This window comes from Filicampus tigris, chromosome 2 (assembly GCF_054856515.1).
Source record: "Filicampus tigris isolate MCC_2025a chromosome 2, RoL_Ftig_1.0, whole genome shotgun sequence".
Taxonomy (NCBI): domain Eukaryota; kingdom Metazoa; phylum Chordata; class Actinopteri; order Syngnathiformes; family Syngnathidae; genus Filicampus; species Filicampus tigris.
This window is the reverse complement of record NC_141218.1, coordinates 6,721,164-6,738,773: the sequence shown is the minus strand read 5'-3', so window position 1 is coordinate 6,738,773 and position 17,610 is coordinate 6,721,164. Positions and strand designations below refer to the sequence as shown.

Genomic DNA, 17,610 nt, shown 5'->3' with positions numbered 1-17,610 from the left:
AAAGAGGCAAAGTCTTTTTATTCAAAAATTCCAAGTCAAAAACAGAGCAGGGACTGTGGACGCGTCAGGCCATGGAAGGCGAAACGTTCCGACAACATGTAAGTGAGTAACTCAAGCGTACATACAGAAAATCCAGCCCAACCCTTTGTGACCAGATAATGGACCAAATCAACTAACATCAAAGACCAAACCCAGTCACATTCATAACAGTTAGTTTAAAAAAATATTATTCTTAAATATTTTTCAAGCAAACTTCTTTTTCCATGTAATTTTCTTACATGATTATTTATGAATGTAATTTATGCTAAATGTGTTTTTCAACTAATACATTACTTTAATGACATTTATTTAGTTCAGTCCTGTAGACTAGAGCCCCTGTCCAGCCCAGTGTAGAAGTCTCCCTCCTCCACCACACCTGATTCAAACGATCAAGATCGTTATCAGACTTCTGCAAAGCTTGCTGAACCTTAACACCCAAACAACAAATATGACATCTGTGACTTTTCTTGCTGGACATGAGCTGCGACGTACAATAAGGACTATTTTTAGCGATGGGCAACTGCAACAACTTAATGTTGCCAAAGCAGATCGAGACCAAAAATGCAAACAAATCCGTATCCTTTAGGAGCTTGGGTTGCATTTTGTTTGACATTTGGACCATCAATGGGTTCCACTTTCTATGAGAATGACGTCATTCTTCCATTGTTGGGTTTTTGACAATAAATAAAAGCATCAGCAAGCTCATCTTTGTTACTAGTAGCTAGTAACTAGTTTTGTGTCTCTACCTGGTGGCAGGAGTGAAAACTTTCATATCGAGTTTGGATAATGATGTAAGCATTACAGGTCAACAATTTTTTACATTTTTTTTTTCTAATCAGAGATGAAAGTAAACTTTTCTAGAAGATTTTTTTTTAATTGCACTGATTATAAATCTGCCCTCGATTTTCTCAAGCACATGGATCTCCCGTTCCATCCTACCCTCACTTGCGAACAAGACCCCAACATACGTGAACTCCTCCACTTGGGGCAGAATCCCATCCCCGACCCGGAGAGCGCACGCCACCCTTTTGCGACTGAGGACCATGGTCTCAGATTTGGAGGTGCTAATTTTCATTCCAACCGCTTCACACTCGGCTGCGAACCGCTCCAGCGAGAGTTGGAGACCGCGGCTTGAAGAAGCCAACAGTACAACATCATCTGCAAAAAGCAGGGATGCAATACTGAGGCCCCCAAACCGGACCCCCTCGACACCTCGGCTGCGCCTAGAAATTTTTTCTATAAAAGTTATGAACAGAATCGGTGACAAAGGGCAGCCTTGGCGGAGTCAACCCTCACTGGAAACGAATCCGACTTACTGCCGGCAATGCGGACCAAACTCTGACATCGGTGGTACAGGGACCGAACAGCCCTTATCAGGGGGCTCGGTACCCCGTACTCCCGAAGCACCCCCCCACAGAACTCACCGAGGGACACGATCGGACGCCTTCTCCAAGTCCACAAAACACATGTAGACCGGTTGGGTGAACTCCCATGCACCCTCGAGGACCCTGCTGAGGGTGTAGAGCTGGTCCACTGTTCCACGGCCGGGACGGAGGGAGGCTACCCTCTCGTCAAGCGGGGTAAACCTCAATGTACAGGCGTCGAGCAATAAGTATGCCCACACCTGCACGGCGCCTCTCACCAGAGTGGAAGAGTGTCCAACCCCCCTCGAGAGGACTGGTACCAGAGCCCAAGCTATGTGTGGAGGTGAGCCCGACTATATCTATTCGGAACTTCTCAACCTCAAACACCAGCTCGGGCTCCTTCCCTGCCAGAGAAGTGACATTCCATGTCCCAAGAGCTAATTTCTAGTGCCGGGGATCGGACCTCCAAGGTCCCTGCCTATAACCGCCGCCCAGCTCGCACAGCACCTGACCCCTTTGGCCCCTCCCACCGGTGGTGAGCCCATGGGAAGGGGGACCCACGTGTCCTTTTGGGGCTGAGACCGGCCGGGCCCCATGGGTGAAGGCCCGGCCACCAGGCGCTCGCCATCGAGCCCCACCTCCAGGCCTGGCTCTAGAAGGGGGCCCCGGTGACCCACGTCCGGGCAAGGGAAACTGATCATTGGGATTGGCAAACCCCTCCACCACGGTAAGGTGACGGCTCATGGAGGGGAAATTCACAAAACAAAAAATTAAAATATCTCAAAAACATGATGTGGTCGAAAAAAGTAAAGACATCTTTAAAATCAGTTCAAAAACACATTTAGGGATACATGAAGACCTGTGATTCAAAATTGCCGTTTACCCACCGGTATAATATTAAATATTTATTCTGATATCACGCTTTTCTAATGGAAACCGAAAGAATCGATAAATAACCCTTTGAAATACAGTACTAGGAAAAATTGGTTTGGAGTGCACTGCCCCTCTGAACCACAAGATGGCGCCAATAATTAAATAAAAAATCAGTACGTTGTGATGGCGATTTGTTGCTTTTTCTCTGACAAAAGCCTGCCAATTAAAAACTTAAATGAGAATGAGTGGTTGAGTTGGGACTGATGTAGAAGCGTGGTGTGAATGTGGTAAATTCAACTTTTGTGTGTGTGCGGGTGTGCCAGGGTGTGAAATTCATCAAAGCATATCAACAAATGCCAAACGGCCACTGTTGTTTATGGGGCCTCCCGATGAACAGGTTTATTCACATGCATATTTCAATTCCGCAAAAGATACATACTTTTACAAGGACCGTCTTTTCCATGCGTTTTTCAAGTAAACAATTAAATTCTTTACTCCAGTTGTCATGGGTAGTACATTTGTTTTCACTTGAGCCCCATTTTATTTGATTCACTGACCCCAAAAATGTACAATTTGACACCAAATTTGTCATTGTATTTATTTACATCAGAATCAAATATACATATATGAACTCATGTTAAGCACTTTCAATTGCATTTTTGTGTGAAAAGTGCGGTAGAATTCAAGTTCGATTGATTATTAATAACATTTAGAAAAACAAATTATTGGAGTTATAAGAAGAAATGTTGCAGTTTTTTAAGTTATAAAATTTCAGTTAAAGACATCCAAATTTTACAGGTGTTTATGGTACGAGAATAAAGTTCTGACCGTACAAGGAAAAACATTCTGCTTTTTTTTTCAACACTAAAGACTTCAGGAGACAAAAAGTTGTAATTTTAGAAGAATTGATTTGTAATTTATGAGGGTTTCTTCTAAAATAATTTTACAAGAGAAATGTCATCATTTTAGAAGAGTCAAGGTGGAATATTGTGAGGAAAACCTCTAAGTGTCCAAATGTGGAATGACGTGTTTGACGTGTTTGACATTTCAAAATAACATGCGCGGATATATTAGGGCTGCGACCATCGAATAATTTGGTATTCGGTTTGCTTACTGAAAAAGCTGTCGAAGTATTCAGATAAAAATAAACAAATATATGCTTCTGCTTGTTTTAAGGAACAGTTATGAAGACAAAAGAGAAACTAACACATTTCATTTTAGAATAACTGATCAACTGATTTTAAGTGTTAGAAAATCAACATTTTATACTTAAATTTTAACTGTGCATAGCAGAAAACTATTTCATTCTCTAGAAACATTAGTAAGTGAGATTTTGGGCTATTGGACGAAGTAGCAATTTTGCTAGCTAAAACAGCACATTTGAGTAAGCCTGGTGTGTTAAAAATTGAGCATTGAGCATCAAAGTATGGAGAGTCATTTTCACCTCTGTTTTAAACTGCCTTTGAAAATAAGCCCAAAGGCTCTGTTCAGTCTGTATCAGGTACCCACTTAGTGGCTAGCTGCTAGCCATTAGCAGCTAACATTGGTAATAGCCGACCAAGGCATTGAGGTCCATGTATTACTTGCTAAGCTACTGCTGTTGGTCTTTGAAGAGCGATTGTAGTTGTAGTTACCTCAGTTGTTGTTGAGTTGTACTTGGACTGGTGGTTGTTGTCGTGTCTGCTGTGGTTGTTGTTGAGTCTGGACTTGTACTTGGATCGGTGGTTGTTGTCGTGGCTGCTGTGGTTGCTGTTGAGTCTGGAGTTGTACTTGGACTGGTGGTTGTTGTCGTGGCTGCTGTGGTTGTTGTTGAGTCTGGAGTTGTACTTGGACTGGTGGTTGTTGTCGTGTCTGCTGTGGTTGTTGTTGAGTCTGGTGTTGTACTTGGACTGGTGGTTGTTGTCGTGTCTGCTGTGGTTGTTGTTGAGTCTGGACTTGTACTTGGATCGGTGGTTGTTGTCGTGGCTGCTGTGGTTGTTGTTGAGTCTGGAGTTGTACTTGGACTGGTGGTTGTTGTTGAGTCTGGAGTTGTACTTGGACTGGTGGTTGTTGTCGTGGCTGCTGCGGTTGTTGTTGAGTCTGGAGTTGTACTTGAACAGGTGGTTGTTGTCGTAGCTGCTGTGGATGCTGTTGACTCTGGTGGTGCACATGGGCTGGTGGTTGTTGTTGACTCTGGTGGTGCACATGGACTCGTGGTTGTTGTTGACTCTGGAGGTGCACATGGACTCGTGGTTGTTGTTGACTCTGGAGGTGCACATGGACTCGTGGTGGTTGTTGACTCTGGTGATGCACATGGACTCGTGGTTGTTGTTGACTCTGGTGGTGCACATGGACTGGTGGTTGTTGTTGACTCTGGTGGTGCACATGGACTGGTGGTGGTTGTTGACTCTGGTGGTGCACATGGACTGGTGGTGGTTGTTGACTCTGGTTGTGCACATGGGCTCGTGGTTGTTGTTGACTCTGGTGGTGCACATGGACTCATGGTTGTTTTTGACTCTGGTGGTGCACATGGACTCGTGGTTGTTGTTGACTCTGGTGGTGCACATGGACTGGTGGTTGTTGTTGACTCTGGTGGTGTACATGGACTCGTGGTTGTTGTTGACTCTGGTTGTGCACATGGACTCGTGGTTGTTGTTGACTCTGGTGGTGCACATGGACTCGTGGTTGTTGTTGACTCTGGTGGTGCACATGGACTCGTGGTTGTTGTTGAGTCTGGTGGTGCACATGGACTCGTGGTTGTTGTTGAGTCTGGTGGTGCACATGGACTCGTGGTTGTTGTTGACTCTGGTTGTGCACATGGACTGGTGGTTGTTGTTGACTCTGGTGGTGCACATGGACTCGTGGTTGTTGTTGACTCTGGTGCTGCACGTAGACTGGTGGTTGTTGTCGTAGCTGCTGTGGTTGTTGTTGAGTCTGGAGTTGTACTTGAACTGGTGGTTGTTGTCGTGGCTGATGTGGTTGTTGTTGAGTCTGGAGTTGTACTTGGACTGGTGGTTGTTGTCGTGGCTGCTGTGGTTGTTGTTGAGCCTGCTGTTGGTCTTTGAAGAGTGATTGTAGTTGTAGTTACCTCAGTTGTTGTTGAGTCTGGTGTTGTACTTGGACTGGTGGTTGTTGTCGTGTCTGCTGTGGTTGTTGTTGAGTCTGGAGTTGTACTTGGACTGGTGGTTGTTGTCGTGGCTGCTGTGATTGTTGTTGGGCCTGCTGTTGGTCTTTGAAGAGTGATTGTAGTTGTAGTTACCTCAGTTGTTGTCGAGTCTGGTGTTGTACTTGGACTGGTGGTTGTTGTCGTGGCTGCTGTGGTTGTTGTTGAGTCTGGAGTTGTACTTGGACTGGTGGTTGTTGTCGTGGCTGCTGTGGTTGTTGTTGAGTCTGGAGTTGTACTTGGACTGGTGGTTGTTGTCGTGGCTGCTGTGGTTGTTGTTGAGTCTGGAGTTGTACTTGGACTGGTGGTTGTTGTCGTGGCTGCTGTGGTTGTTGTTGAGTCTGGAGTTGTACTTGGACTGGTGGTTGTTGTCGTGGCTGCTGTGGTTGTTGTTGAGTCTGGAGTTGTACTTGGACTGGTGGTTGTTGTCGTGGCTGCTGTGGTTGTTGTTGAGTCTGGAGTTGTACTTGGACTGGTGGTTGTTGTCGTGGCTGCTGTGGTTGTTGTTGAGTCTGGACTTGTACTTGGATCGGTGGTTGTTGTCGTGGCTGCTGTGGTTGCTGTTGAGTCTGGAGTTGTACTTGGACTGGTGGTTGTTGTCGTGGCTGCTGTGGTTGTTGTTGAGTCTGGAGTTGTACTTGGACTGGTGGTTGTTGTCGTGGCTGCTGTGGTTGTTGTTGAGTCTGTAGTTGTACTTGGACTGGTGGTTGTTGTCGTGGCTGCTGTGGTTGTTGTTGAGTCTGGACTTGTACTTGGACTGGTGGTTGTTGTCGTGTCTGCTGTGGTTGTTGTTGAGTCTGGAGTTGTACTTGGACTGGTGGTTGTTGTCGTGGCTGCTGTGGTTGTTGTTGAGTCTGGACTTGTATTTGGACTGGTGGTTGTTGTCGTGGCTGCTGTGGTTGTTGTTGAGTCTGGAGTTGTACTTGGACTGGTGGTTGTTGTCGTGGCTGCTGTGGTTGCTGTTGAGTCTGGACTTGTTCTTGGACTGGTGGTTGTCGTGGCTGCTGTAGTTGTTGTTGAGTCTGGAGTTGTACTTGGACTGGTGGTTGTTGTCGTGGCTGCTGTGGTTGTTGTTGAGTCTGGACTTGTACTTGGACGGGTTGTTGTTGTCGTGGCTGCTGTGGTTGTTGTTGAGTCTGGAGTTGTACTTGGACTGGTGGTTGTTGTTGTGTCTGCTGTGGTTGTTGTTGAGTCTGGACTTGTACTTGGATCGGTGGTTGTTGTCGTGGCTGCTGTGGTTGCTGTTGAGTCTGGAGTTGTACTTGGACTGGTGGTTGTTGTTGTGGCTGCTGTGGTTGTTGTTGAGTCTGGAGTTGTACTTGGACTGGTGGTTGTTGTCGTGGCTGCTGTGGTTGTTGTTGAGTCTGGACTTGTACTTGGACTGGTGGTTGTTGTCGTGTCTGCTGTGGTTGTTGTTGAGTCTGGACTTGTACTTGGACGGGTTGTTGTTGTCGTGGCTGCTGTGGTTGTTGTTGAGTCTGGAGTTGTACTTGGACTGGTGGTTGTTGTTGTGTCTGCTGTGGTTGTTGTTGAGTCTGGACTTGTACTTGGATCGGTGGTTGTTGTCGTGGCTGCTGTGGTTGCTGTTGAGTCTGGAGTTGTACTTGGACTGGTGGTTGTTGTTGTGGCTGCTGTGGTTGTTGTTGAGTCTGGAGTTGTACTTGGACTGGTGTTTGTTGTCGTGGCTGCTGTGGTTGTTGTTGAGTCTGGACTTGTACTTGGACGGGTGGTTGTTGTCGTGGCTGCTGTGGTTGTTGTTGAGTCTGGTGTTGTACTTGAACAGGTGGTTGTTGTCGTAGCTGCTGTGGATGTTGTTGACCCTGGTGGTGCACATGGGCTGGTGGTTGTTGTTGACTCTGGTGGTGCACATGGGCTGGTGGTTGTTGACGTGGCTGCTGTGGTTGTTGTTGACTCCGGTGGTGCACATGGACTGGTGGTTGTTGTTGACTCTGGTGGTGCACATGGACTGGTGGTTGTTGTTGACTCTGGTGGTGCACATGGACTCGTGGTTGTTGACGTAGCTGCTGTGGATGTTGTTGACTCTGGTGGTGCACATGGACTCGTGGTTGTTGTTGACTCTGGTGGTGCACATGGACTCATGGTTGTTGTTGACTCTGGTGGTGCACATGGACTCGTGGTTGTTGTTGACTCTGGTGGTGCACATGGACTCGTGGTTGTTGTTGACTCTGGTTGTGCACATGGACTCGTGGTTGTTGTTGACTCTGGTGGTGCACATGGACTCGTGGTTGTTGTTGACTCTGGTGGTGCACATGGACTCGTGGTTGTTGTTGACTCTGGTGGTGCACATGGACTGGTGGTTGTTGTTGACTCTGGTGGTCCACATGGACTCGTGGTTGTTGTTGACTCTGGTGGTGCACATGGACTCGTGGTTGTTGTTGACTCTGGTGGTGCGCATGGACTGGTGGTTGTTGTTGACTCTGGTGGTGCGCATGGACTGGTGGTTGTTGTTGACTCTGGTGGTGCACATGGACTCGTGGTTGTTGTTGAGTCTGGTGGTGCACATGGACTCGTGGTTGTTGTTGACTCTGGTGGTGCACATGGACTCGTGGTTGTTGTTGACTCTGGTGCTGCACGTGGACTGGTGGTTGTTGTTGACTCTGGTGCTGCACATGGATTGGTGGTTGTTGTTGAGCCTGGATTTACACATGGGCTAGCGGTTGTTGTCGCGACTGCTGAGATGTGAGGATCGTAAAGATTTAGTCGCCAACCTTTTAAGTGACCAGTCATTTGCTTCATTTTACAGAAATGGCAAATTTACCGAAAAGCAGTAGCAAAGCTGATAACCAAGGTGCAGCAGTCATTGTTTCTGTCCTTGATTCTGCAAAAAGTGAAAACACAGTAAATCCAAGAACCGAAACATTCGATTTTACTTTAAGACTTTTTGCAGTTAGGGCTTTCTTTTTCTTTCTTTCAATTTTATACAAGGTTCTGGTGCTATTTGGTATAAATGAATGAGATTGTTTTAGTTGTCATTTTTTTCTTGCCCAAAATGTGAAATTTGGGTCAATATGCTGTTTAATTTAGGTGTCAAGGTTATTATAGTTAAATAAAACGAAATAACTACAATTGAAAATACACTTTCGTTAACAAAATAAAGTGAAAACAAAAATATTTTTAAATTTGAAGTCTAACTTAAATTACAGCTTCTGTGTCCTTTCTTGCGTGAAGCACATTGAGGGCCAAATCCACTAAAGCAGGGGTGTGGAACTAATTTTTGTTGCGGGCCACATCCCTGTGTGGAGTTTGCATGTTCTCTCCGTGCCTGCGTGGGTTTTCTCCGGGTACTCCGGTTTCCTCCCACATTCCAAAAACATGCATGGTAAGTTGATTGGACTCTCTAAATTGCCCCTAGGTGTGATTGTGAGTGCGGATGTTTGTCTTTGTGTGCCCTGCGATTGACTGGCAACCAATTTAGGGTGTCCCCCGCATACTGCCCAAAGACAGCTGGGATAGGCTCCAGCACGCCCCGCGACCCTTGTGAGGATAAGGAGTATAGATAATGGATGGATGGATAACAAATTGATGAATAACTATTTTTACAATACATTTATTTATTTATGCAGCCCATTTCATAACAGCCGCAGCTGTAACAAAGCTACTTTACATTACAATAACAAAATAGCAATAATATAACAAGTGAAAGCAATGAATTAAAACACAAATTACTATATACAGTAGACACCGGGAAACCTCAGTCTCACATTGGATCAAAAACCAAACAACAGAAATGCGTCTTCAAACGGTTTAAAATAAATAGTTTGTTCAACTATTTTTAAATGTATATTAAAGGAGTGATTGGTAACGAATGCCTGCATTATCTCATATGTAGTGTAAAATGTGAATACAATTTGAAAGAAATATAAAGTCAACACACATGATTTGCCTTCGCGGGCCACATCAAATGACGTCACGGGCCAGATCTGGCTCCCGGGCCTTCAGTTTGACACCGGTGCCCTAAAGGATTATGTGGCTTTTGCGTCTCGCTAAATGTTAAAAATGGAGCAAACAGATAGCATCTAATTCACAAAGCACACGTCAGGGTTCGTGCGTTCAAGGTCGCAAATGTTCGCCAAACGGTCACCAGATGTTCGGAAGATGTTCCCTTGTCCTTTTTTAAAATTTTTTTTTTACATGTTCAAAATTCCCTTGCGACAAGAAAAATCACAAAAACTGTTGGCAAAACAGTTTGGTGAACGTTTTGCGAACATTTGCGACATTCAACGAACCCTGACGAACTCTGAGGTGAACACAACATTCGCTGCCTTTGAAAACACTCACAATTGTTCGCCACTCAGTGGAAAAACGTCTTAAGACGCAGCTACTTTCTGTGCTAATGAAGTGCAATTGAAGATGCAATCAGCGGCCACAGTTCATTCTTTGTGAATTCGGCCATAAGTTGCCTTGAAATGTGCTATATAAAAAAAGCTTACATTTACAAATCTATCTTAAACAAAGTATAATTGTATTGGAAATACCCTTTGTTTTTGTCAATTAATGTCATAGGGTACATGAGCTTTCGAGTTTCATTCTAAATGTATTTATTTCGGTATTGCTGTACGTCTGTCTGGGCGGAACCAGAACGTGGCTAACGGGTGGGCCTGGACAAACAAGGGTGGGGCCTGAATATTTCTCTCAATGAGCACATCATGTATTCAAATAAAATGACATAAGGTATAATGTGAAGTTCAGATCTTCCATAGACGTTAACCACAATTATGCCATTCTTATTTTTCAATAAAATAAAACACAAATTTAAAAAATTATTTAATAATAATGAATTTTTTTTCATTTTTTCATTTTTTTTTTTCATGAATCTCACTGGGCGGGCAGTCTGTCGAGCACAGGACCACCCAGACCCACCCATGGCTCCGCCCCTGACGTCTGTACAGAAGAAGGAAGGTCAAAAAGTCGTTGGGGAATTGTTGTTTACTTTATCACACAATTCTAAGTGACCTTTTTAACTTGTCCTTGAGGAATAAATATTTCCATATATTAAAAAAAATATATTAAAACTAATAAAAACTAAACCAAAACAAAACATTAAAAAAAAGTAAAAATAAACCAAATCAAACTAACAAACTTGCTTTTAAAAATTATTTAAACCAACTGAATTAAAAAAAGCTCATAAAAAGTACAAAACCATTATAAACCTGCTGTCATTTCATCATTCTTTTCCACAATATTGTAGTTATATTAACATTTAATTTCAATTTTACCAATTATTTATTTTTAAAAAATGTCATTTTTCTTTTGAAGACATAAAATGTTGGTGAAATGCAATATATTGTAAAATAAAATATTTTGATACAAAATCAATAAATATCAACATTTTATTTCACTGCTACCCATTATTTTCATCCATCCATTAAGAGAAAAAAAAATCAAAATATTCCAAATTTGTTTTTACTCAAATATTGGTACAGTTTTGGTTTTTAATGTCCACTATTTTTCAGTTTGGTTTAATGGTTTAATTAACAAAATATGTGACATTTTATAAAAATTTGGATTTGTGCAAATCAAGACTTAAGTTATTCATTTCCCAATAAAGTATTTTGTGTTCCACATTTTGTGTACTACACCCAAAAAACAAATTAATTGTGGTTTTAAAAATAATTAGATTTTACTTAAATATTCAATGTAAAAGTAATCAGATGCATTTACTTCTACCCAGTCACAGATTGAAAAATACCTGAAAAAAAAGGACAATTAGAAAAATATCTTTTTTTTTTAAAATATGGTTTATACGTGGATATTAATGAAATGATTGATGTCAAAGTGTTTTTCCAAAGTTACTTCAAATAATAATTGTTTCCATATGCACCGAAAAAATGTATGATAATAGCTTGAAATGTAAAAATCACTTACCGGTTATTTTCGGTGCTGTGTTTTTTATACCTGCAAAATCACTAAACGGATGAGTGTGGTTTTGTCCTCGTTTTTAATGTGGTTGCCTATTTTAGAGAGAGGGGGCGGTCAAGGGAAGTCACGTGGGTCGCAAATTGTGCTGAAGTTTTCTTCGCATCAAGTGAGAGAACAAAAAGAACAAAAACTGCCCCAACCACCCCCTTTGTGTGTTTCTCCGGTCACTTCTTAAGACAATAAGGAATGCATTCCACTTGCGTCAACCCAAACATGCAAGAATTTTTTATCTATTTAATTTTTTTGGTTCGAGATCCAGTTTTGCATGGATGCAACTTTAGGATGCAAAAACAGCATTGGTTGTCAACCAGTTGGTTGGGGACCTGCTTCCCCATCGCCCTTGTAGCCCAGACCTTGCCACCTTCCGATTTCCACCTCTTTGATCCGCTCAAAGAGTTCACCTGTGGAACTCAGTAAAGAAGAGATTAAAAAAACAGTGTGAGCAATTGGCTTCAGCATCACTCCAAAGAGATTTCGACAGAAATGGCAGAAATGTGTGACAGTGCTAAGCGGTTGCTTTGAGCATTTTTTTGAAAAACACTTCTATCTCTGAACGTCACCTTATATATTAAATGGCCTTCGTAATAATGTTGTGAACATACTGCGGTTCCTGTGAACATTCTTTCACTTTTAATTCAGCTGCAGACTAGATAGGCATCACAGATTGCCGAAAAAAAATGTGGATTTGCAAAACAGCCCTTATGAGGGAGATAAGGCGATAATAGGATGATCATAACGACATCATCTCATTTGATTCTGTCGCTACCGACAGTATGCGGTTGTATGGGGTGAAGTAATATTTGTTCAAGTGCAACTTTTGTTTTAACAGAGCCATAGCCATTTTTATTTGTATTTTTTCTCTAAGATATTTTATTGTCCTACCTTTCAATGCCAATGTTCAATATCCTTGAGAATTGAAAGCTAATTACACTTAAAAAAGATGCACTTTAATTATTTGAACAGCACTATATGAGTGGAATTAAAACAACATTCAAAAAAAAACTATACTATCGTTTAGTTGGGAAACTATATCATGCTGAAAAATGTATCGTGACAGGCCTATATGAGTAAAGTACAACAATCATGAAAATATTCCTTGTTTTAATGTTGAAGTTGCGCTGGGAAATTATACTGACAGGGTATGCATTTGTATTTCTTCATGTATATTGACTGGCACACCAGCTGGCGACAGAAACACCAAATAAAGCCGTACCTGAGGAAGAACAAAAACCCTTACGCATTTTTTAATCGAGGTACTCGAATCACTCGAGGACTCGTTTCTCCCCTGGGATATATCAATTGAGTGTGGGAGGAATGCGAACAGAAAAAAACTCACATGCTTAAATGTAGTGTTGTTTTATTGTCATGCAAACAATACAAGCACAATGTTATAGTTTAACGGTTTCTGAGGGTGTCCCAATACTTGTGTTCTCAGGGTGGAAAGGCGCCAGAGGTTTTAGTCATCGATGTACACTGTTGTCATTTTACAAGAACCGCATCACTAATTTAAGAAAAAAAATCTTGACCTTTTTCAAGGAAAATTGGCCCATTTCATGTTTCTCGGGGCATTGAATTGATCGCAACTGGACTGCTCTTGTTGTCTTAGAACAGGGGTGGGCAATTCTGGTCCTCGAGGGCCAGTATCCTGCATGTTTTATATGTCACCTTGGTGCAACCCACCTGATATATATATATGTATATATATATATATATATATATATGTATGTATATATATAGAGAGAGAGAGAGATAAAACACACTGTGAGCGAGTGGCTTAAGTGTCAATTCAAAGAATTCTCTATAGAAGACACGCAGTAACTCGTACAACGATGGCAGAAATGTGTAGCAGTGCTTATGTTGAGAAAAAAAAACCCCTCCTATCTCTATTAGAAACGTCACCTTATATATTAAATGGCCCTTGTGATAATGTTGTGAAGATACTGCACTTCCTGTGATCATTCTTTAAATTTTAATCTGACTGCAGACTCGATAGGCAGGACAGATTGCCCCCCCCAAAAATGTGGATTTGCAAAACAGCCCTTTGACTTTACTTACTTTCTTTGGGAGTGACGTCATTCTTCCGTTGTTGGGTTTTTGACAATAAATTAAAGCATCAGCAAACTCATCTTTGTTGCTTTTATCAGCATTCGGTGTGGCGGGCAACAAAAAGCAGCCCAGACTTGAAGTGTAACTTGTTTTGTGTCCCTACCTGGTGGCAGGTGTGAAAACGGTTTCATATCAAGTAATGGTAATAAGTATTACACTGGCCAACGCATTTTTACAATTTTTTTTCTAATCAGAGATAAAAGTAACCTTTTCTATTCTTTTCTTTTTTTTATTGCGCTGATTCCAATTCTGCCCTCAATTTCCTCTAGCGCATCAGATTTTCATAATAGTAATAATAATATCTGTAATATAGTGATAGATTTCAGTCATATGTATGAATGAAGGGTTAGATTTAGCAACAGGTGGAATGTTGTCTGAAATGTCATAACTCTAAATTACAAGGCACGGTAAAGGTCATTGTGCAAGCTTTTATAGGTCAAATTTATAAACAAAAAATGAAAACATCTCAAAAACATGACGTGCTCCAAAAAAAAGTAGACATTTTTTGTAATCAGTATCACAAACACATTTAGGGATACATAAAGCCATCTCTGATTCAAATTTGCTGTTGACCCACTGGTATAATTGTATATATGATACCACGCTTTTCTAATGAAAACTGAAACAATCGATGAATAACCCTTTGAAATACAAGGACAATTGGTGTGGAGTGTACTGTCCCTCTGAACCACAAGATGGCGCCAAAAATTAAATAAAAAAAAAAAAACAGGACGTTGTGATGGCGATCTCTTGCTTTTACTCTGACAAAAGCCTACCAATCAAAAACTTAAACGAGAATGGGTTGTTGCGATGGGACTAGTGTAGTGTCAATTCAACCTCTGTGTGTGTGCGGGTGTGCCGGGGTGTGAAATTCATCAAAGCAAATCAACGAATGCCAAACGGCCGCTGTTGTTTATGGGGCCTCCCGATGAGCAAGTTTCTTCACATGCACGTTTCAAGTCTGCAAGAGAAGTTTGCAGTCGAGTGTCGCTGCTCATTTTCAAGCTGGCTGCCATGAGGATACCTCCTGAACACCTCCCAGTAGGAGGAGGACACAGGGACCACCCAGGACAGGCCGGTTAGCACGGGAACGTCTCGGGGTCCCCCGGAAGAGCGCGAAGAAATAGCTGAAGGAGAGGGAAGTCAGGGCTTTTGTGCTAACCGACCCAAATAAGTAAAAGTAGATGAATGGATTGATGGATGCATAGGAAATGGTCTTTGGTGTTTGCCATGCGATTTTTGAAAATAAACAAATGTTTTACTCCAGTTGTCTTGGATAGGAGAGTACTTAAAACAAAAAAAAAGAAAAAACTATTTGAGCCCCATTTTGTTAGAATCACTGACTCCCAAAAATGTACAAATTGACACCAAATGTGTCATTAAATGTAGTTCCATCAGAAGCAAAGATACATATCTGAACTCATGTGAACAACTTTCAGTCACATTTTTGTATGAGAAGTGCTACAGAAAATAAAATTTGATGAATTAATTGATCGATTGATTACATTTGGAAGAATTTATAGTACTAAATTCAGTTTTGTTCATTCAAGGAAAAACATTCAGAGTTGTTGTTTTTTACACTAAACACTTGTCATCTCACAAAACTTAAAATAAATAAGAATTTTTTTTTTTGTATTAATTTTTTCAAATAATCGTCATTTTTCGAAGAGAAAGTCGGGATACTTTGAGCAATACCTAAAATGTCCAAATGTGGAATGACGTGTGTTTGACGGAACTTGGCCTCGACGCGCTCCATCGGGAATAACGCTGAAAAAGGCCATGCCTCTCGTTTGACCCTGCGTTCTTTTGTTTACCACAAGTTCTACCGGTTAGATGTTTTCAAAACAATCTGCACGAGTGCTGCAGCCAACGAATATTTTGGCATTCGGATATCTTCCCGAAAAACCTGTTGAATAATCAGTTATTTACATCAAAATAAACAAATATATAGCGTGTATTTCCTTGGTTTAAAGAATAGTTTTGAAGACAAAGGACAAAATCACACATTTCACTTTATAATGATCGACTGACCAACAGGTTTTCATTTACAGATAATCAACATTTTTTACTTTAATTTACAAAATCACACATTTCACTTTTTAATGATCGACTGACCAACAGGTTTTCATTTACAGATAATCAACATTTTTGACTTTAATTTACATTGTGCATAGCAGAAAACTTGGCTATGGGACAAAGTAGCAATTTTACTTGCTAAAACAGCACATTTTGAGTAAGCGTGGTTTGTTAAAAAAAAGATCATTAGGAATTGCAACTGGTCAGGCTGTCAGCATCCAAGTGTGCAGAGTCATTTTCGCCTCTGAATTAAACTGAGACAGAAAAAACTCACATGCTTAAATGTAGTGTTGTTTTATTGACATGGAAAAAAAAAAATCAAAGTACAATGTTATAATTTAAAGGTTTCTGAGGGTGTCCCAATACTTGTGTTCTCAGGGTGGAAAGGCGCCAAAGGTTTTAGCCATCGATGTACACTGTTGTCAATTTGCAAGAACCGCATCACTAATTTAAGAAAAAAATCTTGACCTTTTTCAAGGAAAATTGGCCCATTTTATGTTTCTCGGGGCATTGAATTGATCGCAACTGGACTGCTCTTGTTGTCTTAGAACAGGGGTGGGCAATTCTGGTCCTCGAGGGCCGATATCCTGCATGCTTAATATGTTCTATGCGTGCCCACTAGTCGAAACAAGTGATTAATATTGCCTTTGTGGAATATGAGTTAAGCAGCAAAATCCACCCGTTTTTAGCTATCTCAGGGCGCGGCCATTTTGTCACTTCTGTTGACTGAAAATGACATCACAGATGCTCAAAGGCTCAGGTAACGCCCAATCATGGCTAACCTTCAGAAAACAGGTGAGCCGCGTGCTCAAAGTGGCTGGATTATCTCTTATTCCACAAATGCAATATTTATCAGGATGTCTCGCTTCAACTAGTGGGCCTGCAAAGAACGTATTCTTGAAAAAAATATTTTTGGGTGGACAACCCCTTCAAAGTTGTAGTGTGACCACACATGATTTTGTTAATCATGATATTAAAAAAAAAAAAAACAGCACAGACATATGTTCCCTCTGGTGCAGACCTGGAAAAAAAAAAAGCTGAATTATTGCTGCTTTGCCAGTAACCATGACAGCAGCACCAGGGTGGAGGCGCTAATCAGGTTCGTTTTGTGACTCGTTCCACTTGAAACTTCTGCAAAACGAGAAACAAATGTCATTTATTGATTCAACTCATCTGAACAGGAAATGGGCAATTTCTGAATGTCTTACGTGAGCCATCCACAAAAATGAAGGAAGTGTCCACATCAAAGGCCGTGATGTTGGCCGCAGCGTCCACCAAAACGCTGGCGATGACCCCGCTGCTGGGCACTGAGGTGGACACAAACCCCAACTCCAAGTCGTTGATGATGGAGCCATTACTGCCGGACGGAAAATACATACACCTTGTATCTGTATTATCATCATTTTTATTAAGGATGTTCGATATGACTTTTTTTTCAGACCGATACCAGTATTGACTCTTTGAGTACTCACCACTCCTGAGTACCGATTGAATTTCATTTAACACGAGGACAACAAATAGTGAGCAAAGACCCTTCTTTCTGACGCTGATGCTGATGCGCCGATGTGTCAAACTGCCGCAGTTTAGCGCCAACTACTGCAGAGGAGGGCTTACTCGATGTCCAATTTTTTTGGCCTGCAGTACCGGTGGCTGGTATAGGCAGCCTCAACGATAACCAATACCTTAAAATAGGGCCAACATCGACCTGATACCCATACCTGGAATTGAACCTGATACTCGCTCATCCCTAATTATTTTTATTTTCATAGTTAATGTCATCCGTGACTTCATCAGCGACAACTGACCTGAATGACACCACGACCAGGGTTCGGATTGAGGGGATTTTTTTTTGGTACAGAGGTCCAAGCTGTGGAAACACAAGCAAAGGATAAAGTCGTAAGACTGCCAAAAACAGCATTGAAAGAATATGAAAAAAAATGTCAGCATTCTCAAAAAGTCAAATATTGATGACGTAATGTGAGGCAAATGTTGGCATTTCACAAGAATAAAACGATCTTACAAGAAATATTTTGTCATTTACAAGAAAACAAAAGTATATTCTGTAATTTG

The 17,610-nt window shown here is 41.6% G+C and overlaps 2 protein-coding genes across 3 annotated transcripts; both read right to left on the bottom strand.

Moving 5' to 3' along the window:
* On the bottom strand, positions 1-5,257 carry LOC147151075 (uncharacterized). The gene has a single exon (XM_086023876.1). It carries the CDS (start codon positions 5,108-5,110, stop codon positions 3,863-3,865), a length of 1,248 nt encoding a protein of 415 aa, XP_085880002.1. The 5' UTR covers positions 5,111-5,257; the 3' UTR covers positions 1-3,862.
* Positions 5,258-5,357: 100 nt separating this feature from the next.
* On the bottom strand, positions 5,358-11,453 carry LOC147151074 (uncharacterized). Of its 2 annotated transcripts, none has more exons than XM_086023875.1 (3): positions 11,305-11,453; positions 8,198-8,257; positions 5,358-8,108 (listed from the first exon to the last, which is right to left on the bottom strand). In XM_086023875.1, exon 3 carries the CDS (start codon positions 8,084-8,086, stop codon positions 5,516-5,518), a length of 2,571 nt encoding a protein of 856 aa, XP_085880001.1. In that variant the 5' UTR covers positions 8,087-8,108; positions 8,198-8,257; positions 11,305-11,453; the 3' UTR covers positions 5,358-5,515. The 2 variants fall into 2 exon arrangements, with proteins under 2 accessions (XP_085880001.1, XP_085880000.1); XM_086023874.1 differs by having other exon boundaries at positions 5,358-8,111; positions 11,305-11,443.
* Positions 11,454-17,610: the final 6,157 nt, after the last annotated feature.

Bases quoted from the DNA above. Each gene is read 5' to 3' on its own strand.
- LOC147151075 (XM_086023876.1), bottom strand. From the start codon at position 5,110: ATGTGCACCACCAGAGTCAACAACAACCACCAGTCCATGTGCACAACC.
- LOC147151074 (XM_086023875.1), bottom strand. From the start codon at position 8,086: ATGTGTAAATCCAGGCTCAACAACAACCACCAATCCATGTGCAGCACC.